Source organism: Tauraco erythrolophus, chromosome 15, assembly GCF_009769465.1.
Source record: "Tauraco erythrolophus isolate bTauEry1 chromosome 15, bTauEry1.pri, whole genome shotgun sequence".
Lineage (NCBI taxonomy): Eukaryota > Metazoa > Chordata > Aves > Musophagiformes > Musophagidae > Tauraco > Tauraco erythrolophus.
In genome coordinates, this window is record NC_141479.1 from 19,422,354 (window position 1) to 19,446,979 (window position 24,626).

At 36.4% G+C, this 24,626-nt stretch overlaps 1 protein-coding gene across 1 annotated transcript in view; it reads left to right on the forward strand.

Annotated features, from left to right (window-relative positions):
- USP10 (ubiquitin specific peptidase 10) overlaps positions 1-23,523 on the forward strand; it is a 55,066-nt gene extending 31,543 nt beyond the window's left edge. Inside the window, exons 5-14 of the mRNA XM_086620986.1 lie at positions 3,796-3,887; positions 5,553-5,662; positions 6,102-6,157; positions 7,561-7,664; positions 8,435-8,534; positions 9,835-10,015; positions 13,598-13,763; positions 18,658-18,802; positions 20,001-20,066; positions 22,417-23,523. Of these exons, the coding sequence (XP_086477112.1) occupies positions 3,796-3,887; positions 5,553-5,662; positions 6,102-6,157; positions 7,561-7,664; positions 8,435-8,534; positions 9,835-10,015; positions 13,598-13,763; positions 18,658-18,802; positions 20,001-20,066; positions 22,417-22,604 (1,208 nt within the window). The 3' untranslated portion in view covers positions 22,605-23,523. The remainder of the gene's footprint in view (positions 1-3,795; positions 3,888-5,552; positions 5,663-6,101; positions 6,158-7,560; positions 7,665-8,434; positions 8,535-9,834; positions 10,016-13,597; positions 13,764-18,657; positions 18,803-20,000; positions 20,067-22,416) is intronic.
- The last annotated feature ends 1,103 nt before the right edge of the window (positions 23,524-24,626 follow it).

Consider the following 24,626-nt stretch of genomic DNA (forward strand, 5'->3'; position numbering starts at 1 on the left):
CTGTGTGGCTGAGTTGAGATGCTGTTGTTTGGTTTGTTGGGAATTTGCCAGTTTCGACTCATGCCAATGGGAATGAATTTTTGAACACAAGTGCCATAGGGTGCTAAACACTGGTAAAATCTAGACCTAAAGTATCTCAAGTTTAGCAAGCAAAATTAGCAAATCTTCTGAATTAATGTTGGAGCTCTGAGGATCTTCTGTACAGTGCTCAGGACACAAGAATATAAGTTACTTTTCCAGGGACAAAGTGCTAGTTCATGCCTGAATTTCACCGATTATTACAAAACTATATGTATTATATGTGTATTTTATATTATATATTACAAGTTATTAATGGTTCATAGGAACTTTGAAAATAGTTTGATGTTACTTGATCCAACCAGCAAAGGTCTGTGGTTTCTTAGTCCTCAAATGTGAACAAAAGTTACACAAGATGAGGAGATGAAGATCAAGACTAGGAAATAAATAAAACAGACAAGCAAATTTCATGTTAATCTTGATGAGAAAATAAATACTAAATAGTTAATTTTAGCTAGTGGATAAGGGGTGTGGTGAGAAGCTTTACTGACAACACTAGTCAAGAAGTTAAAGGGACTTCCAAAGCAAACTCTGAATCGTTGATGTTTACTTGGCAAAACTCCAGGCAGATAACATCAGAATAGTGGAGAAGTACAAATATATTGCATATTTAGAAAGGGGCAACTGTACAAATTATATACCTTAGCCTAATTTAGATGCTGGGACAAACATTTTGATATCTAAGGGATAGTAAGGTTATAAATGGTCCATATTTGTAAAAAAATACGACTCTTTCTCAGACTTCACTTGCTATGTTTCAGTTACTACCCTCTGCATCACCTGATGATAGTTAATAATGCCTTATATATGTTCTAAGTAAGCTGGGGAAATAAGTGATTGGAAAACTAGCTGTTCTCTGAGTACTTTTAACTGTTTTTGATAACTTTAGGAAAAATTTCAATGGGAGGATCTAAAAAGATTTTCTGAATCATGTTTTCTTGCAGTGTTTTCATTGTGGGTGATGGAATTAACAGTGCACGTAAAATTTGTTTGCAGCAGGCAGAATTTCAGATGAAGAACAGGAACATTTAAGATCTGACTAAATCTGGAATGATTTTAAATTAGGAAGAGGGGAATCCAGTAAATGCAAGTATGGAAGGATACAGCAGAACAGGAATCAAATGCAAGTATACAGTATGAAGAACAAAGGATTGGTAATAGTATTAGAAAATAAAAGGATCTGGAAGTTCTAGGGAGTTTGATAAGTGTCCTTATTTTTTCCCAGTGTGTGGTAATACTAATTTACATGGAAAAGATAGAAGATAACTGTAATTCTGTTGAGGACTTGATAAAAATGCCAGTCTTTGGGCATTGCTTTTCAAGGAAGGTGTAACAGTGCAGCAGTGAAAACAAGTAAGATTTGAAAACCATGCTCTTGCAGCAAACATGGAAAATTTGGATTTACTTTGCCTCAGATGAGATTGTTGAAGTTATCATGGATGTAATGCCAAATACGTAAAATATTCATAAAGATGGTGATGCGCTGCTCTCCCAAGACTAGTGGACAAGACAAGAATTACCGAGTTTAATTTATAACAAAAAATTTTATTGATTAAGCAAGGTGAGCACTAGAGCAAGTAGTTGCGGAATGGAGGCGTGCAAAATTTGGGTTTTTTTAAATAACTTCAGAAATGTAGCCTGTTGTAGTATCAGACTACAGCAACAAAAAAGATCTGAGTGACATACGTAATGTTTGCCAAATAATGGGCTCAAGCTAAATGTTTAATTGCTAACTTCAGCGTGGAGACCATATCCCCATGATTTCTTTCATTAAACTTTGGACTGTCATTGATTGGGGAGTTACTCTTTTTTTCCTAATTTGACAAGTATGTGTAGTAACACCACGTAGTGAATCAACTGTAGCAAAATGTTTCCTGGTTACCATCAGAACTTTCTAAACATGGTAATATTGTTCTGGATTTGTTTTCAAATCAAGGCCGCGTTTCACAGTTCGGTATCCACCAAAGGGAACGTGAATTCTTTCTGGTTAGTGACACGTGCTTTATAACAGGTTTTGAAATTTTAAGGAAGTTTTCTCATGGTTGTAAGTGTAATTTTCTTCTGATACTCTTGTAAAAATTCTTTTAGTTGTTAACGTAAACGTTAGATGTGAGATGAAAATGGTATTAAATGTAACTGCTCGACACAAAAATAATTCTGTATGTTAAAAGAAACAAAACTCACTGTAATTGCTCTAGACGTTGTTTACAAAGCAGTTTTATGACCACAAGAGGATGCTAAAGATCCTAATAATATTTTTGTTTAGTATGAGACAAAAACGGGGAAAAATACAGTTAACATAAAAAGTTATTGATAGACACTAAAAATAAATACTCTTTCCATTATTTTTATCCTAATTTTCAACAGTACTTTGTTACATTAACAGGAAGATTGTATTCAAAACATGTTTCAAACTTTGCTGCTTTAACACTATATTCTGAAATACTTTGAGCATTAATAATTTCATAAATATATTTCAGCACTCAGAAGAATTTTCATCTGCATCTATGCTAGGTGGTAATGTCTTCCCTTTTACATCTTTTTGCTGTCTGCTCTTTCAGGTGTCAGGTTCTTTATGTAATAGAAGACTGATTTAACAATTTTCTGGGTTTTGGCATATTTTTATTTGGTTAGAACTGGTGGTATCAGCAGGAAGTATGATTTTATAGGTTGAGGTAGTTTGGAAGTAGAAGGATATGGATTTTGTTCGCAATTCTGCCACTTCCTCTGCTTAGTTACGGCTTTGTGCCTCTGCTTTTCCGCTTGTGTTATCTTATCTGTTTAAATAGTCGTTCTAGTGAACAGCTCAAACTCTTTTAAGTTTATGCAGTGGAGTGTATAAGGACTTCAGAGGCCCTCACATTTGTTATAAAAATAAATAACCCCCTTGGTAGACAATTCCTATGTTTATTTGCATTTTTTATTCTGTCTTGTATACCTCTTGTCCTTATTTTGCCAATTTAAAATATACCAACTCAAATATTTTCCTTAAACAGTTTTTATTTAAGCGACTAAATAACAGGTCAAACTTCCTGGAAAAACTCGCCCTGTTGCTCTCAGTTTCTTAACTGGGACACTTATTTATGTGCAGTGGTTTCTAATTTTTAAACTTGGGCCGTTGCTGAAGCTTTTGAAAGCAGGAAGACAGTAGACAACGTATTATGTAAGCCTATTATCTTGTAGATTTTGGAAGTCTTAAACCAATAAATAAAAATACTGTTCAGAAGGCCATGTTAACATCTGTCTGTCCTGTTTGCACTAAGATATTTTTGTTATAGTATATGTTGAAACTTTTAAACTGAGACTGCTGTATCAGCTTCATCTCTCTTCAAAGCAGAAGAATTTGGGAAATACTTGGTAAAATTAGTGGCAAGAGATTACAGCTAATGAGATATTATACCTATGTATCTATATAAATAAAAGTATCTGATTGTAGGAAAACAGAAATAAAACCAAATAGATATTCTCAGTTTTGAAATGACAATGATTTCTGTACCAGCTCTTCCTGACCCAAATTCCGGAATGTCTTCGGTTGAAGAAATAGGTCTGACTTGAAATACGAGATGTCTTTTAAGTGGAGTGAAAATTTATTTGCTGAAGTTTCTAGGAATCTTGTTAATGGATTTAAATTATTTTGTAATGCATCAATAGATACTTGTTTTCCTGGCTAGCATGTGCATTTCGTTGATGCTTGATTTACTGTTTCTCATTCTGCAGAAATACTGGAAAATGTAAGACTAATACATAAACCAGTGTCTTTGCAACCACGAGGGCTGATCAACAAAGGAAACTGGTGCTACATCAATGCTGTATCCTTACGTTGGAAAAAATTAGTACACTTAAGTTAAAATTTGTATATTATATCTGTCAAAGTTGTTCTGGATTATTTTGGTAAGTATTTTGTAAAAAGTGTTTGTCTTCCCATGTCCTGCTCCCGTGGTTACAATGTTTCAGGGTAGCATCTAGAAATCTATGGGTATTTTGGATGGTTGAACTTTGTGTCCAGGGTTCCCTTGCAGTTTGTGGCGCGGTCCTGTTTGCGATTTGTCTCCCTTACCTCTGTCAAAATATTTCAGAACTGTAACTTTCTCACAGCTGAAAACCTTCTTGTAGTCTCTAGTTACGTTTACTCATGACTGTTCATCAACTTAAGTGGTTATTTCTCTTTTGTGCTTGAAGTAATGGTTCTTACTCGTAGGTTTTGTTTTGGCAGTTTGGTAAGTGGATCTTTTGGGTTTCTGTTGAGCCATCATATCATCTGTGTAAATGCAGTGTTTATCTTTTTACAATGGGATTAAATTAGCTCGCTCTTAATGTTTTAGAATTGTATTCTCCTGCAAAAATAACTTCTGCCTTGGGTAACAGAAATCTTCCTCCTTCAGTGCTGTATTATGATAGTTTTATTAATAATAATTCTTTTATTAATATATCTGTATTGCCTGTGTTAGCAATGGCTCACTGCAGGTGACAATTAGGATGCTTTTACTCTAACTGCTAGTACTGCTGCTGAAAAATGTTAAGACTGGTTTCAAGACTGATCATTGCAGAACCTAATAACCTATTTCCAGACCAGCGATTGTGCTTTAAACTTCAACTTCTATCGTACCTAACCAGTTCCGAACTCAGCTGATTGTGTGTATTGGCTCCTATTTTTTTCAGTCTTCAGATGTTACATGGGAATTTGTTCCTCAGTCTCTGCGCACCGGAGAGATCAAGTGAATATGTCTCTAGCTGTCGAGATCCCTGCCTTTTTTTGTCATTTCCCTGCCCCTCCGGTCTTTTAGTACATTTCCTCTGTTCACTCTTCTCATCAAGTAGCACAGATTTTGATGTCTTAAAAACTACACCTGGTGTAGTGGAGGGCGTCCCTGCCCATGGCAGGGGGGGTTGGAACTAGATGATCTTTGAGGTTCCTTCCAACCCAAACCATTCTGTGATTCTGTAAAAGCGTGTTCTCCCAACATACACTGTAGTTTTACTGGTTGCTCCAAACCCTTTTTCAGGCTGCAGAATGTTTCACTTTGCAGTGGGTTGGGTTGATTTGCTTATAGGGGTGTCATCACCTTTAAATTTGAAGTCTGGCTTCTTCCGTTCCTTTCAGAAAAAGTGTTACAGGTTATCACTTGCCAATTTTCAAATTGGTAGTTTTTTAAAGTCTTTCCTATGAAAGTTCTTTTCCTCTCCTGCTCCTAAACTCAATGTTTCCTTCCCCTTTTTAATTAATGATTTTAACATCATTAAAATGTCAGTGAAACCACTGCATGTTAGAAGATGCCAGGGTCTTTTAGTGTAACTTCTGTACGTTAGTAGTTAATGTCATGATAAAAGTCCATCCATCTGTTCCAATTTAGTTATTGGATTGGTCGACATAATAAAGAGTTATCTTTGGTTTGCCTCTAATTTGAGATATGATTGAATATTTGGTTAATATGCAGATTACATTTTCTGAATATTTCCTTAATACCACTGCATAGACCCTGCAAGCCTTGGTCGCTTGCCCTCCAATGTATCATTTAATGAAGTCCATTCCAATATATTCAAAATCCCAGCGGCCGTGTACCTCAACACCAATGATAGACAGTTTGTAAGTAGCTTGTTAAAAAAAATAAAATATCTGTGATCTGACTAAGCTCATTCAGAAATATCTAACAAATGATTGTTTACTGCATTTGTTGAAAGTCGATGAGTATCCAAAAGTTTTTTTGTTTTTTTATGATACGTGGATTTTATAATGAACTTGCTATTTTACAATTGCTTGACCAGTTGCCTGAGGAATATCAGTTTTAATTAGTGTTTGATATGCAAAAATGAACCGTGAGAGCTGCGAGAACTAACCTAACACTTGGGTTTCATTAGCAATGATGAAATTAATTTTTATGTCTGAACTGTACTCAGACTTCATTATGATATTCATCACTATTTTTTTTTTTGGCAGTCAGTTAATGATGATCTAATTTTATTATTTATCCTCCTAAGTCTGAACTTGCTGCTCATGTCTAGTTGTTCCTTCCATTCTGTTTCAGTGTTCGTTTAATGAATGAGTTCACTAATATGCCTGTACCTCCTAAAGCAAAACAAGGTGAGTGGGAATAAGGGGAGAAAAGTCTGAAAATCATGATAAGAAGGCTTTGGGATAAGGATCTGCACTGTATGGTGTACTGAAGACCTTTAAATACTGGTGCTTGATCCCCTTCATGGCTCTTTGGACTTTTGGGGTTTCTTGATATCTTAAGTTTGCTGTTGCTTTTCTGCCAGTGTTACACTTTTTCTTATTGGTGATTCATGTCAAGAAGTCATAGATGTTGCACCTTGTATTTTTTCTTGTTTGGTGTGCAATAAGAATGGTTTTTATTGAAGGTTAGCTTAATTGTTAAGATGTCTTCTAAGAACATGCCCTTTCTAGCAAAATCCTTTGTTATTCACTGTATTTTACTCTGTTTCCTTCCTTACGTATTTCCAGTTGCTTGGTTTATCAGCTTGCTCAATTCTGTCATTCTTCCTTAAGTACTAAACACATTCCTTTGGAACAAAATGGGGCCATAAAAGGTCTCTTTTGCAGTTAGAGATTGGCTGCAGGCATGTTATCATGGCTTTTAATTTCTCCCCATCCTATGCAGTTTCTCAGTGTGAAAACTTTAGAAATGTTTGATTTTTGCTAATACGTGTTTAGGATCAATGATGATTATGTAGTGATGCATAGAACGTTTTTTTTGATGTGAATAAATTCTCTTGTAGGTTTGCTTGTTTTTTTTTAATCTCTAAACCAAATCTGTTGTATTACAAACTTATAGAAATAAAAAGCAGTTTCAGGAATGCGTTTATGTAACATTATAAGAAAATATCATGAGGAGCTGGTTGTTCCAGTGATTTCCAAACAGTTCAGACATTTCTGTGGTTTGCTGCTTAAGTTTTGTTTCTGTAAAACAAATCTTACTGTCTTATGTAACTTATTATACTTCTAGGTCATTTTATTGTATTGTGTAGTTATCAAATATAGTTTGAGACCTTATTTTGCCATTAGGTTGAACATTCTGTCAAACTGTTTCTTGTTTTGTTTTGTTTTTTTTTCTGCAGTGAGGGAAAGTGATCTTATTAGAATTACAAATATAGAAAAAATTTCAGGACGAGTTCTGTGAATACAAAAGTACAAAAAATTAAACAGAACTAGAATTGTTCTTTTGTGATGCCTGTGGATATTCTTGTTAATCTTCAGAGTGTTGAATGTAAAAAGAGAGTACTGACTTTTCCAGACCATCTGTAAGTCTATGTAGGGTGATGTAAGATGCTTTCAAAGAAATGTTTGTGGATAAGAGTTGGATCTTACGAATTCTGAGCTTAAGTCACTAACATTGTAATAAAACTATAAGTAAAAAAATAATTTTGGATTCCAAAATCTGGTGATATGTATAGAGAATGTTAAGGTATAATGTAGAAAAACTTCTATATGTTGTTATTTATGTGTACTTCTCTTTTGCCTTGCAGCTTTAGGTGATAAAATTGTGCGAGATATCCGACCAGGAGCTGCCTTTGAACCTACATACATTTATAGACTTCTGACGGTTATAAAGTCAAGTCTGTCAGAAAAGGTGTGACTTGCAAATCTTTGACTTTGTAGTTGCGTTGCGAGGCAGTCACTGTTGTGAAAACAGTGTAAAGCCATGCACCAGGTTCTGTGCCTAAACATCACTAAAATCAATTAGCTGGTTGCTCATTATAATGAACCTAGACTGTCTTGGGACTTAAATTATGGGAAGATCTTAATTACAAGTTTGGCAGTTTGATTTGTCAGAATAGTGAAAAAATTGCTATTGGAACAGAACATCCCTTTTTATAAGGAAGATAGCTCATGATTTGTATTTGAGAAATGAGCAGTTGTTTGTTTCTTCTTGGGATTCAGCTTGGAATGTTTGAAGGTCCACAGAGACTTCAAAAAACCGTTTCAGGTTTAGTTTCAATTCAAAGAAAAGATAATAGTTCAAACTGTCTTTTGATTTGCCCTTGATTTGACAGCAACTTTTAGTATTACTTTTAAAAGACATAAAAAAACCCCACAAGTAATTGCCAACTCACATGTTGAAACAAATTTGTATTAAGAATGCAGAAATGCTGGTTTCCAGGTTAAGCTTTTGTGTGTACTTACTGCTTACAGCAGGTTATCACTTAGAATGTTTTTTTTTTGAAATGGGTAAAAAGGAGGAGTTGTTATAGTAAAATTTAAACTTTATTTGACTTTACGACTTGGGCTGAGTAGTTGGTTAATTAGCTAAACTAATAGGAGAAAGCTAGATGTTCAATGTCATGAGCAAACAAAACCATGAAGATGTCATATCATAATTGAAAAAACAATTTTATTCAGGGCAGGCAAGAGGATGCTGAAGAATACTTGGGATTTATCCTCAATGGACTACATGAAGAAATGCTGACCCTAAAGAAACTTCTCACTCCACATAATGAAAGTTAGTGGATTTTTTTTTTTGAGGGGGATGGCAAACTAAATTTCTTTCAGATTGAAGTGCTCTCAGTACTCTCCGTTGGTGTTTTTTTGATGATTCTGTAATACAGAGAAATGTTTGGAGTAGATGTTGAGATAGGCGTAGGATGCCATATTTTGGGACACTCAAAGACATTAACAAATAATCTTTTGTTAAAATCTGTCCAAAGGATGAAATGAGTCCATTATGTCAAATTTACGAATGATCAGAAGTGCTACTGGGTATTTGGAAAAGCATTATCATTCTGTAAATACTTTGAATAGCAATAATAATAAATCATATACCTGATCTTCCTGAACAACAAATTTCTAGATCACAAATTTTTACTGAGCTCACCTGAGCGTTATTTGAGGCTAACTCAGATTGACTAGTCGTGTCTTAAGCATAGGCATGTTTGTCTGCCATTTCTAATCCTGCAATGTCAGTTGTTTACTGGGCTTTTGGCTCTATCCATGGTAGTTCAAAAATGTATCAGTGTGGTTTTTCATTTATCTTTAAACCACTGTAAAGATCCTTTTTCGAAGTGGAAATTTCTAGAGTAATGACTAATTAATATAAATCAGAACGTATTGTTTTAAAATTCTTACTGACAAAGTTGGAGAAAAATTTTCTTTGGAAGAAGTATTAGAATTTGTGTGCAGGATAAAATGCCATTTTATTTTACAGTGACTTTATGTTTGAGTCCCCTATTAAAAATGAAACAAAACACTGTTAATCTTAGCCAGATATTAGCGGAGCATAGAATTAAGATCAGTAGTTATCCAGTTTCTCATTAGTAGGGTAATTTTGTGGTACAAAAGGATCATTCCATATGTTGTTCTTCAGCTGCGTGCAGTTTATAGCCTCCTGACTTTGGCACTTGCAAAGAAAATATTTGCTAAGCCTTGGGTTCCCTGTAAAATATCTGTGCAGAAAAGAAGTTGTATTTAATAACGCCATAATTATGTTTCCAGAAAAACCCTTGACTTTCTAATTTTCTACTCCATGAATTTACTACTAAAAATATATCAAAATGCTTGCAAACTACTTTGTTTACATGCAGTCATCAATGAGCTACATTCTCTTAGTACATGGATGTGTCCAGGTATGAGTGAGCCTGGCATACACTTGTTCTCATTTACTTTCTGAAATCTATGATCTATGAAAACATTCTATCCTCCGAAAATTATTTATATTGGGTTTTTTGCCTTCCAAGTTCTTTATCTATATCCATCTTTTATTGTAAAAAAAATCAATGCTTTTTTTTTTCCTTCTTCACTTGAAGAACTCTCAGTTTCCAATGGCCCCGAGGCTCAGACTGTTCATGAAGAAGAGGAGCAAGATGAACAAGGGGAAGGCAGTGAGGATGAATGGGAGCAAGTCGGACCTCGCAACAAATCATCAGTCACTCGACAGGCTGACTTTGTTCAGACTCCAATTACTGATATTTTTGGTGGTCATATAAGGTACAGTGCTTTTTCGTCAAAGTTCTGGAGACTGTAGACTGCTTTGCCTTTACAAATAACTTTTTTTCTTTACTTTGCTCTCTGTATTTTTCGCTGTTATTGAATAATTGGATGAAAGAAACTTACACAGTTTGTTCAGGCCAAGAGAGGTGAACGTTCTGCCATGAAGCATTTGTTATGCAAGAGAGAGTTCAGAAGATGGACCAGAATGATCAAAGAATTGATCAATGATCAAATAATTCTATGACTTACTGTAGTTTGAATCATTTTGTCTTAAAAGAACAGACTGTTTAGAGAACAGAAGCCCTGAATTGCATATAGAGAAGGAGTTTTAAATATGTATGCTTTGTATATTAATGTCTAAGAATGCCAAAGAACTTTAGAACTACCTAATTTTTGTGATTTATTTTGTATATAAGGATACTAAGGATAGCGAGAGTTGCTGACAGTTAAATCTGGTCAGTGAAAGAATGAAATAAAATTAAAAATTGTAAACTTTTGGTTATTTAGACACTTGACTTTGCTGCCTCTGGGAAGCATATGTGTAATAGTTAATAGATGTTAAAGGCGAAAGAAGTTCGGAAAAATGTAAATTACTGCAAGATGTTACAGGAATGAGAAGAATGTGGAACATACTTACATTCAAGTCTGATACCAGATGAAGGCAGAAAGTAGATACTGAAAGAATATTTTTTTGGAAAGGAAGCCTCATAGTTTGTTTGGAGAAGTGTATAATTTAAAATGAAAGCAAGGTAAACACTTGCTAAAAACACATTTTAAAACAAAAATGCTAGACTTAAGAATTATTTTTAAATTGGAGACAGACACTTAATTGCTAGTGTTTGACTCCCTGTGTTGCCAGGTATTCAGTCTAGAGGTGTGAATGATGTGGACTAGTGCCTTCTGCCTGTGAAATGCACTGAAATTATTCTTCTGGGATTTGAGTCAAACAGCTGGCAAATAAAATGATATTTTTCATAGACTTTGGCAGATGATTGTATGTATTGATGAAATTCCGTGTTGATGGTATGTTCACACAGCCAAGGTATTGTTAATACCTTTAGTATATTTATTGTGGTCAGAATTGTTTAGATCTCTCTACCTGATTCCATTAGTTTTTAAGTTAGGAATACTAAGAGAACACTGTCTTCTGTAGAAGTCCACAGAAAATGGCATAAAGGAAAGGTAATACTGAAAAAAGGCAAAAGCTTGCACTGAGCAACAGAACCACAGGGTCCAATCCCACATCTGTTGTCTGCTGTCACCACACCCACTTGATTTAGCCTCCAAAGCAGATCATACAGTTTACCGCAGAAACAGTATCCCATGTTGTGATGTTGGAAAGCTTCACCCTCTGAGGCTGAGGGTGGAGATAGGAAGGACTGAATACAGAATTGCCAGTAGAATTCCACTAAATGAAAGCATCAGAAATTGGAAAAATCAAATGGAAAAAGCAGCTAGGAAAACATGGTTTGAATTGGCATCTTTTGGCTTGGGAAACTTTAGGCTGTCTTCTCGAGGCTTTAATTGTCTGTTAAATGCCTATTTAGGCATAATTGCTTAAGAAAAAAACAAACCCAAAAAGTCTTGCTTAAGCACTACAAGGCTTATGTGTAAGTGTGAAGATTGACAGTTCTGTCAGGATCTGGTTTGTTCATGTGCAGGAGTCCCTTTTGACTTTGAGCTCGTGTGCGTTTCACATATTTGTTACACAAGCTAGCTCACCAGCCAGTTAGAAGTCTGCTAAAAATTTCCGTAAGTAGTACCAACTTTTCCCTTCAAATGTATTTGTTACTTTAGAAGAAAATACATCAATTGCATTATTGTAGTTTAAGCAGGGTAGCAATAGGCAGTGTCTATTTTCTTGGAAGATTCTTGTTGTAGAGTTCTTACAGTATCTGAGAATAATTATTCATTGAAAATGATGTGTTTTCCTGTGACCAAGTGAAGTTTGTAATTATTCTAATAAGTAATATTGTTACAGAAAGTCATAGCCCAGCAAAGGTTCTGCTATCAAATCTATTTTTGAAGAAAATGTTTTTAGGAAATGTTACAATTTTAATTTCTAATACAAAAAAAAAAAAAAATTCCTTAACATTTGTCTTCAAAATATTACCTGTGTCCTTATTTAAATCTTTAATGCATGGACTTGGAAACAGTTGGAGGAGTTAGCGTTTTTCTGTTGTTTATTGCACTAAATAATTGTTAGCTCAGAAAAGGTTTGGGAAGCGTATCCAAAAGCAGCAAGACTTAACAGTGAAGGGTTTGTTTGTTGAAACACTGTGCTTGCCATGTGTTGAAGGTTTTGTCCTTAAATATAGTCAAGGAGGAAGTGTTAAGCTGAAATAAAGATACTTCTGTATTTTCTACGCTCCCTTTCCTCTAAGGGATATATATTTGCCAACATAAAGATGCATTGGCTTTCTGTTGGTGCTTTGCCTGAGTCAGAGGGACTCTTGCTAGGAGTTTGCAGTGCAGACATTAAAGCTGCGCGTTAACATTTTGTACATGACCTGGAGAAATTTTCAGTGTGGCTACATGGATTAGAGCTGTGTTAATTATCTTCCCGCTTCCAGGCTTTGTAAGGCGCTGTAACAAGCGTAACGATACGATGAATGATTCCTTTGGCTGTATAAAGCCACATTTTTGTAGCAGCTGGGGCTTTTTAACTTAAGTACTGCTTTCAAAATAAAAAAATTCTTGAGCCATGTTTGATGGTTTTAAGTTTTCAGCGAAGTTTAAGAAAAATGAAAATCAGGAAGAGTCCACTTAGTGCAGTGACGTTGTGGCTGAAGAGCGTACTGTCTCATTGCACAAAACAATGATCACCAAGCCAGGCTACGTAAAAGCTGCAACTGAATACACTTCAAACAAAAATAAAATCCCAAAAAACAGGAAACACATTCTCATGCCCTAGGTTGTTACTTCTGCCAGTTTTCCGAAAGACTCCAGTTTATGTACAAAGGAGTACATGGACAAAGTCTTGACACAGAAAATGAAAATGATGGGAGGAAAAGGAAATGCCAGTCCTCGATGGAGCATGGTTTATATTTCCTATGGCAAGATTTAAGCAAACAATTTAAAATCACTGTGAAATTAGTCTTAGTGAAGTGGCTAAAAAAATTTGTGGTTTTTTACTGGATTATCCGGAATCAGTTGTAGTTGTTTCAGTAGAACAGGTAGATAAACACTACTGTTTTGCACTTCTGAAGATCTGTTGGAAAACATAATTTCAAAACTCTAACGTGAAAAGAGTCTGGAGGAGAATCTTTTCAAATGCATTATGAAAAATTTCAGTATTTTTTTGTTACTTTTGATGCTTATTCAATAACTTTTAATCCTTGCATAGACAAAACAATTCAAGTATAATCCCATTCAGTGGGATGTGAAAATCATTTAAATTGCAGTGAAGTGGATTCAGGCTGTTGAAACTTATACTTAACCTTTGTGTTTGTGTGTGGTGTTTTGCATTAACTAGAAATTGAGTTACTAAAATAGACTTCAATCCTTTCTTACTTAAGTTTCTGTATTGTTGAAAATTACTCTGCTTTATTACATTTTAACTTTTTTTTGTTTCCATAGATCTGTTGTTTACCAGCAGAGTTCTAAGGAGTCTGCTACACTGCAACCTTTCTTCACCCTGCAACTGGACATCCAGTCAGACAAGATACGCACAGTTCAGGATGCGTTGGAAAGTTTGGTGGCAAGAGAGTCTGTCCAGGGTTATACCACAAAAACCAAGCAAGAGGTGTGTTCTGTTGACCCCTTTTTAAAGTCAAATACTAAACTTTTTAAAAGGGTTTTTATACAGCTCTTGCTTTACAAATAGTTACTTGAACACGGTTACTTTTGTTGACACAAGAGGTACTAACCTTTTCAGAGAGTCCTGCAGCGGTTAAATGTGTTACACTTGAACACAGACACTGAAAGGAAGAGAACTAGCTCTCCAACAAAACCATACTTGTAAATAGGTAGGTTTTCTGAGTTGGTGTAGTAATTGGTTGGAGATTTTACTGGAGTGTATGTTAAATTAACAGAGTGAACTGTGGTAATAATACATGCTATTATGAGTAAAATGGCTTTTATCCAATCTTAACTTACTGATTCCTAGGGATTGCCAGATGCTCTTAGTAAAGGAGCAGCTCCTCAGAGTATCGTTTGAAAGCACGCTGTAGCTTTAAGAAGAAAGCTCTTTTAAGAAGAAAACTCTTGTAGCAGAACACTCGCACGGTGGTCTCTGTGGCTCTCCTTGATGGATTTTGATATACACATTTCACAGATCAAAAATGAAGATACTCATTGGCGATAGGCCTGGTAGAAGTCCATCTAGAACCTCACTAAAACATCTCATGATCACTGTCTTTCTCTCTAGATTAATAATCTGAATCCTTTCAAGTAACACCTCCAGTCAGTGTCCTTGGCACTGCATAGTTGACTGATTTGTTGTACGCAGCCCTAAAAAAACAACTTGTTAGTAATACTGTATTCAGTTTTATGTCATCAGTTCAAGAAAAAATGTTCTTCACAGTTGGAGAATATCTGGAATAGTGTAAACAAAATGAATGGCAGTATAAAAGTTACGATGTACAAGGAACAAATAAAGGGGAGGAGCTGTTCAGCATCAAGAATTCTATGATTCTATGAAGAAGAAAAAACATGAAGAGGAGTGATGGAACCAGATGTAAAACTTAATATGTCAAAGTCATGTCTGAAAAGGGAGAGACTTATTTTTCTCAGTGATACTCAAACAGTAAATAAGAATAGGACCTAGACCAGGTGTTACCTGGGGTGCTTGTGGAGTTATCCTCATTGCTTTAAGAGAAGGGTGGAGAAGCACCAGTCAGGATTTACACAAATCCTTACAATTGATTCAGAGGGAATGGAATGAAGGACTTTTTGAGATCTCCAAGCCCTGTGATTCTCGGTCACTTTAAGTACCAGGACATTTTATTCTGTATTCTCATGCAGCTCTGCAAATTTTTTTTAGCTTATTTTTCAAATAATACAATACATCATGGTAATAATTGCAATAGAAAAATACTGCACAGGAAGAAAAGCGTGCTTTTGGCATTACAGTTTGAAAACTTGTGATATAGGATAATAAATTAATTTTTTTTCCCCACCAAGGTATTGCTTTACTTCTTAAGGTGTGCATTAGTAAATAACGTCATCTCTGGTGTGCGTGGGTTGCTCAGATGGAAATTTTGTGTACACTGTTCATAGCTTCTTTCAGTAGGCCAGGATGGAAAGTTGTAGTTGAGTTGTAGATGTTGTCTCGGACATTCATTTCTGTACCTGAAAGTCTTCTAAATATTCCAAATGAGAATATGGTTAGATAAAGAAAGGATGGACCGTTTTCCTTGAAAAGCTAAAGAAGGACAGCTGAAATTTGTCTGCCTTTTATACTCGGTGGGAGTGTTAGAGAACATTTACTTCTCCAGTTGTCTTCCGTGTGAAAGAAACATTTGCAATGCAAGCTCATCATGATTTACCACATAGATTTTGTTTTGCTAGTCATTCGTTTTTTAGTTTTTACTGCAGATGGTTTTAACTTCTTTACTGACAACCCAGTGTTCAATTATGGGGTTTGGAAGAAATGGGTGTTCAAATTAGGTGCTGGAGGTTTGGTCTGGCTTACGTTTTAGAGTCTGAATGGAAATACAAGCATTTACAATGTCTTTTAGATCTTTTTTCAAAAGAAATTCAGGTTGAAATAGCTGTTCTTGTATCAAAATTGTAGTGGAAACACTGATCACGTTGGCTGTAGAGCAAGCATAGAACTTTGCAGATAGTACTTTTCAAAATGTATTGTGAAGAAGTATTTGATCTCCATTTTGCAGAAGGGAAACTCAGGACTACTGATAAAGCTAAAAATCATATTATATTATTAAATTATTACTGTCTTCTGATTATTTTAATCTCGATTGTGTTCTTTACAAATTGTGGGCATAAACAATAGATAGGAAAAGAATTACCTTCCATATATATGTGAATGATTTCTCTTAAAGTTTGGGGTTTTAAGCACTTTGAGCTGATTGTGAATTTTATATGTGTATTAATATAAACAGGAAATGAGTCAGATTTTCGTGCAATGTTTAAAAGAGCCGTTTTCAATGAAAATAGGTGTTTAAAATGGAGTGGCGTTCTCTTGCTGTTTCTGACTCAATTTCACTTGCTCACTAGCATTTGAAGAAAGTTGGTTTGATTCCTTCTGATCCTGCAGATCAGTTTGTTAAATCTTGAATATTTCAACAGTTAATATGTTGGGTTTTTTTTTAAAAAAAGGCTTAATTTTTATCCTCACTGCAGTGTTTTTCTTTTCAGTCTCTTATTCTTATTTGCAGACCTGCTCATGTTTTCTAACAAAATTCACTGAAGACTCTTGAGTAATAAACTAGCCTTACCTCGCTTAACTTTTCTGGATTACCTTCCATATGCTCCTTAGGAGGAGTCTTTGCATCCCCTGGAGTTTTCAAACTGCTCCTTGAGCGTCTTACGAGTATTTTCTTGAGACTGTGACTCATGTTCACCAAACAAACATTTGTGGCGCTTTTAGCTGGTCATGTTGCTGCCAGAAATGGAGGCTCCTTCCTGCAGTCAGCACAGCTTCCTCAGCTGCTGCTCTTCAGTCTGGCACCGTAACAGAAAACTGCTTTGATCCGTGGTTTAAGCTAACACGGAGCCGCGTAGCCGAGGTGCAGGCATCTGTTCCCGTGTGCCAGCTTGGAGAACGCAACTGCTGAAACCACTGCAGGGACCTTCTTCAGCATCACTCTGTTCCTAGGCTGGGCTGGGAGCTGTTAAGTTCTTTTTGCACAAAACTCTGAATTCAAAGACTTCAGATTTGATATTTGGAAGACTCAGTGCATGAAAACCCTGAGTCAGTAATAACCAGGTCAATCAAGTGCATATTTTTTTCTCCATATAAAGCCTCTCTGGATTTGCTCCCTAAAAGCAGAAGCTATTCCATGCTAAGATTCATGGATGGTGCATGCTCTCGTGAGTTCATGGGAGAATTGTGTGAACCTCATGTTGTTGCCTTTACTTTCAGAGATTGCCTTCTAACTTATTATTCTGCGTATTATTTTCTGGAAATCGAGGAGGTGGGCACGAGCAGGCACGTGCTTGTTGAATGGAAAAGAACAAGGTCCTGTTTAGCTTGCTAGTTTAAAAAAAAAAAAAAAAACAACAAACAAAACACAAAACAGTCCTCTCAGTGCTCAGTGAAGCTGCTGCTCTTGCCAGGGGTTTGATGGGTTTTGGATGCAGAAAGGCATATTTTGAACCCTTAAGATGCAGGTGAAATCTTACACAGTTTGTCGAGGCTATTTCTGCTTCACATGTAGAATTACTGCTTGCTTCAGCGTCCTAAGAGCTTGGAAAGAGGTAATAGTTTTTCCCCATGAGTTTCTATTCCACACTTAGTAGATTCTAGCAGAATCAGGCCTTGTATTGAAAAATACTAGGCTGATGATTTAAAACAAAAAGATTTTTCTCAGTAAAATAAAATAGAGAAAAACCTAAAGCAGTTATTTTGAGAAATATGTCACGATTTTATGTCATAATTTCTAGGACCACAAAACATTTTTGTTCTTCAGTTGAGTTTAGCTTCCAGTTTTCAGACAGTAACTTTGTGGATTGTTTTGTTATAACTATAGAAAAATGCAAATTTAGTAGAAAACATGTTATAACTCATATTTTTATCTCAGAATTTTCTTCAGAACCTTTTTCAAGAATCCAGCTATCCCCCCTGTGAAAAGATGTCTTATTTTAATGATACCATTGTGAGAAGGTGTTTTTCAACAGCGTCTTAGGATTCTTTAGATGAGAAAAAGGAGGAATAAAGGTAGTACCAGTTGAAACTGGAGAGGTCTGTTGTAGAAACTGGTATTTCAGTGGGGATTGTGAGGTATGCTCAGCACAGAGTGACACAGCATTGAAGCCTTTTAGCAAAGCAGTTGCAATACTGCTTTTGCATTTCTGCAGCATTCAATGAAATTTCTCAAGGTAAACGTAGATTTAGGTGTCTACACCAAAATATTTTATTTTAGTAGTTTGCCTTTGTTTTATAGAGGTTCTTTTTTGATTATAGTTAATTTCCATGTTGAAAGTTAAGTGATTTGGATTAGTTCTTGTATATCCTTCTACTCAGCTTTTTGTAAAACAGCGTCAGCTTTTGGAAATGAAAATTTTTGCCTCAGGTATTGGGATGTGGTGCTCTTGTCTTCTGCAGTTTGGAGTTCTCTGAATTCAGCAGCTTGTGTTATGAGTTACTGACCTTTGATTAGAGTATAATAGCTCGCTAAGAATTCTTAATCACTAAACTTTGGTGAGGAGTTTCTCTCAAGGGATCTCCAGCACAGTGCTTTTAATACTGTGGTACCTAAATATCTGTGCTCACTGTAATGTGTTCCATTCTACCAAAAGGCACTCAGTTTCTCCTTTAAGACACCACTTGGAAGATCCAGTGTGCTTCAAGTCATAAATTGCACTGTTTATCATAAATTAATATTAATGAAATAATTTTTTGTGGTTTTTTTCTGTTAGCTTAGTTAAAACTAAATACTTATTCCTCTTTTAATGGGGTAATTTTGAGCAGTTAAAAAATTACAGTTTTTCTTCATCTTCTGTGTATGTTTTAGGTGGAGATCAGTCGAAGAGTGACACTAGAAGAGCTGCCCCCTGTTCTTGTTTTACACCTCAAGCGGTTTGTATACGAGAAGACTGGTGGATGTCAGAAGCTTATCAAGAATATTGAGTATCCTGTTGATCTGGAAATTAGTAAAGGTAAAGATTTTTGAACAGAATTTTTATCTCTTTAGGGAAAAGGTAATGTTGTGTTTCCTAGGAATATGTGTTTCAGTTTTCTTCCTCATTCCCAGCTTTGTGCACAAAATTTCTTTGCTGTTGTTGTCTAGAAACTTAGTGTTTTGGATGAACTTGTATTGGGGTTTTGGGTTTGTTGGAGGATTTTTTTTTTTTCATGAAAAGAATATATTTGAGTTTCTGGGTTCAGTCTTCCCTGTGCATGACTTTAGACATCCGTTTTGCGAAGAACATTACGGTGAAAGATCTTAAAACCTTTGGCACATCCTAGACGTTGAGTTGGCCAAGTCAGAGCTTCATGCAGATTTCAGGAGTAAGGTTATAGGCTGTTGAGGACGAACATTCAGATGAGGAGTATGTCCCTGCACAAGGCTGTTGCCAAGTAGTACTAGATATTTTTACATCATTTCATTCAGAAAAGTGGCAAATTATTGTAACAAACGGTGGCTGATGAAAGGAAACTGGCGTTTTATAGAAAACGCAGCCTGAAGGCAGACAAGTAAGCTGTAGTGCGGAGGTGAAACAACAAAGTTCTTTTTTTTAACGAGTGTCTTAACAGATACCGGTTTTACAAAGCGTGAAAGCTTTCATGTAATCCAGCATCTGAAGCTGGCCAAATTAAATGCAATTTATTTTGATCTGACAAATGGGCTGTTAGCCATGCCGTAGGTCAAATAGGAAAAAAATAAATAAAAATAATAATTGCTCAAGTCTTGGGTAAGTACGTACTTTGTTAGACAGTACACTTTTATTTTACTTAATATTTTATTTTTAAAATTCTTTAACGAATGGATATTTGTAGAACTAGTTCGATTTGCCTTGACTGACGAAACTGCTTTTAGTATGACTTGGAATCTGAAATCAATTTTTGTCATTGTCTGACAACAGAAATGCAAGGAAAATAAATGAATAGTCTGATATATTTTTTTTTTTAAATCCTTCCCTCAGTTTTTTTTTTTTTTGTGGTGGTTCAAAACTGTTTGTGAACGTTAGTGTCAGCAAACCGAGTATCGGAACCTTGACCATTCTTTAAAGGCAGCGAAGACATTTTAATTAAACTATGGTAGTGTTGGTTTCTCTTAGAGATAATTGATCCCTTTGAAATTGAATTCCTAAATTTGCTAACTATTGCCTTTGTGGCCTTTTTTTCCTCTTCCAGAGCTACTATCTCCTGGTGTGAAAAGTAAAATTTTTAAAGGCCAAAGAACCTACCGGCTCTTTGCAGGTATTTTGTCTATATGTTTCTAGTCCCTTTATTGCAAATACAAATTCTGCATATAGAATTTTAGAAACACTGGAGTTTCCTGGATTATATAAGATAATTTTCTTCAAAATTACACTGAAGTAACTTGCGGGTGTCGGATTCTTGTATTTAGTGATTTCTGAGTGTGCGCATATAAACATATATTGCTGTATCTGTATTTGCATATCTGACTGATCGAGCTTGAAGCTTGTGGTTAAAAGAGTTCTGTAATGAATCCACCCTGAAAAAAATCAGCAGAAGTTGAAATGCAGTTGTAATATAACTATGCCTGAAATCCACCACGTATTCTGAGAATAATGTTTCAAATGTCTTTTGACATGGCTATTTGAGTGCTGGCTTTGCATCCCTTTGAACCTTCAAGATGAGTATTGCTGGCAAGGTATGAATAGCATAGAGGAGGTGGAAAAGTTTCACTTGGAGATGATGGTGATTTTTGTGTGAGGAAATGATGTTTTTAAGAGTGTCTGGGATGTACACGAAACACCTAAGTTGGTGATTCAGATTGGAAGCTCATGTAAGAATTCAGAAGCAACGTTTTAATACTGAACGAAACAGTCTCTGGGCAGTAATGAGTTTCCTGAAGTTTGAAACTCCTGCACAGTTTACAATTTGCACCTGCTTATTTGTGTTGGCGTCAGGAGAAGATAATAAACTGGAGAACCGGAGATCTTAACTTCTACGTCAGCAAATCTGTGCCAGTACTGGTGGCCTTACGTGACTCGGTGGTTTGGATCCGGTTTTGTGACCACGGAGGTTGTAGAAGGAAATAACATACCTGTCTCTTGTGGAAATTCAGGACTGTTTCTGGCAGTGTGAATTTTTTTTTAATTAATAGTGGTTTTCATGGGACAAGTTTAGACAGTGTATTTAAGGTGGCTTGAAGAAAATGTGTTACCTCTGTAACTTTTTCTAACTTCTTCTATGGAAAAGTACAATACTTCTGTCAGCCTAGGACTTTTCATCCACAGAAACTGAGCTTGTTAGCTGGATTTTAAATTACGAAAATGAACTTTTGAAGAACTTTTTTGGACACCATCCAGGATTTGCCTAATTATCTAACAATAAATTCTAGAACATCAATAACTCAAGTATAAGCTACTGTAAAAAAAAAATGATGTGTAGAGAGGTATATTCTGCCTTTTTGCTTTGCTCAACATTTGTTTTGATCAAAGTGTGATGAAAATCTGAGTAAGCTTGAAGCGTGACTCTAATCTGAAAGAACATAAACAATTTCATAATTATATGCTTCTGCTCTTGTGTCAAATATGGCAATTCCTTCCGTTTTTTGTTTGTTTTTCTTAAGTATGTGGCTAGGGCTCCCGTGGTCGTAGAAGCAGTAAAATGCAATTTCTTACACGCATCCTTAGAATTCCATATGTAAAAGATCTCTTCCGTTGGGAGGCAGTTGCCACACCGAGCACCAGAGCTCGGCAGTAAGCTTTGGGTTTGGTTTGTGCATGGAGAGCTGAGACGTCTTTTCTGCAGAGCACTTCTGACAGCAGAGATAATGGAGGGGAGAAGCCAGTTTGAGTCTCTTGGAAGTGGCAGTATTAGCAATTAATCAGAGGTGTTAGTTCTTGGTTTTGTTAAGAAGGTTACTGAGAACTGATAAATGTGAAACTTGTAGATTTGTACTTCATAGAACCTGTTTTCAGGATAAAATTATGATTAAAATAAAATGAAAAAAAATGGTCAGAGGGGAGGAACTGGCTTACGTTTGTAATCAATGCAGTTTGAAAAGCCTTACCTGATTTTTTTTTTTAGACTACTACATTGTTTTACCTGAATTTTTTTTAATATACTACATAGTTTTACATGACTTCTTAATTTTATTTTTTTTTACAAAGACTTTTCAATAAAATACTGCTGTCGTCAGCAGGCAGAGCGAATGTGTAGCTTACAACATCTCACCAAGCGTGGCAGTACCTGTTGGAGGCGCCGAAGGGTGTGACACAGTGTTGCAGATGACCTTTGTGAGGCAAATCCTGTCCGTAAAATCCTCTAGGAAGTTACAAAAATCAATTTGATGCTTTTGATTCTTAATTTACTCAAATCTCATTATCTTAAACCTCCTTTTAGAATGATGAGATTTGGTATGCTGGAGAAACATGACTAACATTACATAGCATCAAATGTAAGCAAGCAGGCACTGAACTCTTAAAAGATTCTCGCCTAAGGTAGATCAAGCCATCTGCAAAACCATGAGTATGCTCGAAGAAAGCAGTCTGTGACTTTTTTCCTTGATTTACTTTTTGCAGCGGATGTTTATCTACGTGTAGGGTATCTGTGCATCATGAATTTCTCTTTGCAGTTGTCTATCATCATGGAAACAGCGCAACTGGTGGCCACTACACTACGGACGTCTTCCAAATTGGTCTGAACGGCTGGTTACGCATCGATGACCAGGCAGTCAAAGTGATAAATCAGTACCAGGTGGTGAAGCCGTCTGCAGAACGCACAGCCTACCTCCTGTACTACCGCCGAGTCGACCTGCTGTGAAACTTCGCCCTTTCACGCTCTGTGTGCAAGATTCCTGCTATGTAGAACGCCAGCTATCACTAACTTTTTTTTTTCCTCCTGTAAATGCTCTCTTGAGTGAATCTTTTTTCTTTTTTTTTTTTCTTTTTCTTTTTCCCTTGCAATTATGAGATAGAGTGATAAAGGAAACTACCCTGGGTTTGTGCACAACATAGTTTGTGTTGACTTTTGACGTTGTGGAATGAAGTCACTTGGTTGAAAGACTCAGTCTCGTCAATCACAAAAATACAAAAAAAAAAAAATTAATCTGAGTTAATGCTGAATCCTAAGATAATAAAAGGGGATTTGCGTTTGATTCCCACTTTCTAATTGCATAGTAGAAGAAAACCCTGCACCAGCAACAGAACTTGTAGATTTCTGTGAAAATGTTTTATCTTTACTTAAGTAAAAAAATTAAAAAAAAAACAGAAAAAAAAAAGAAAAAGCGCTCTCTGCTTCCCCAATAGTTTTTGATAAGTGGTGAAATATGAGCCGATGTGTATGAGATGGAGATGGTCCTATGTGCTTCAAAAAATGTACGAACGTACGAAATGCAGAGTTGCTGGTTCCTAATAGGAAGACACATTTTAATAATTGTGCGATGAGAAACTGCTTAAGTACACATTGCAGATCAAATATTTGGAGTTAAGATGTTAGTCTATATAGATGGGTGATTGTAACTTTATTGCTATTAAGAAATTTCAAACTGCATTTATGCTTCTGTGTACATGAAATTAAAAAAAATGGGCAAAATAATTAAGATTGATATTTCTTTAAGTCTGCTTTGTTTAATTTTGCTGTCTGCTCTCCTATAATGTTGAGTTCCTAATTGTACACAGTTTAGTGATATCTAGAAGTATAAAGTTGTCGCCCATCAATAAAAGTCACAAAGTTGGTTTAAGGTGTGTGTGTGTGTTTTGTTTTTCCTCCAGTGTAAATTCTATCTGAGAAACTTGAAAAATTGCTCTGTGGCACTTTTACAAGGCGTAGGTGATGTTCCCCAGGTGATGGGCAGGTGATTTTTGTCTTCTACAACTTCTTGAAACTTCAGAAATGTTCCGTTCAGCATTGAGATGGAACTGAATATCAAGGGGAAGGAGATCAGCCAGCCCAGACCAGCTACAGGTCTAACACTGGGTCCACACCCGACCTGTGATAGTCCCAGGGCTGAATGCCTGTTGGCCAGAAAAGGGAATTGAATCCCTTCTGTGTCCTACCAGAAAGCCCTGCATGGTTGGTTTTGAGGTAGATGTTGGTTTGTTTGCTTTTAACTAAGATATTCCCTTCTATTAGCCTGTTGACATTTTCAGTGGAATGTTCCATAAAAGTATTCCCTTGATCAGCTTCCTGCTGCTGAAGATGATAAAAATATCTATACCTTGTTTAATCTTGAATTCGATGATAGTGGTGTTACGTGCTTGTTGCATCCTTGGAGAAGTCTTACAAGGCCAGTGGAACGGGGCCGATTTTAGCACAGACTGTCAGTGTTCCAATAAATTCCTTCAGCATTTCTTTAAACTGCCGATTCCGCGTTACTTCGGATGGCCCGTCTGCCCCAGCGATGGGCGCAGGTCTGCGCTGGACAGCAGCGTTAGCTTTTTCCAAGAGACGGAAGGAGCCCTGGGAAGACCTTGGGTTTCAGCACGTGCCCGTCGACGCGGGCTTAATTCTTGTGTGTTCTGCCCACATCACTTCACAGAAGAGGGGAAGGTCGGTCCATGGCTGCTGCCTGGAGGGAGTTGGAGGTGGAGATGTTAAACGGTGCAGTTGGCACCGTTTAACTGCGTAGGGCAGCTGTGGTGGATGTGTGGAAACAAAATTCCTGCGACAGGCCTGGCTGTCGGAAGAGCAGTAGGAGCTGCTGAAGAAGGCCCTGCTGATGGACCTTCTGCCTTTTTGACCCTCTCACCGGCTGGTGGAGAACTTGGGACTTTCCTGCCCGTGAATCGTTCCTGTTCCCGTGCCAGGAGGGAGCGTACTGCCCGGGATCCAGCAGTAAGTAGG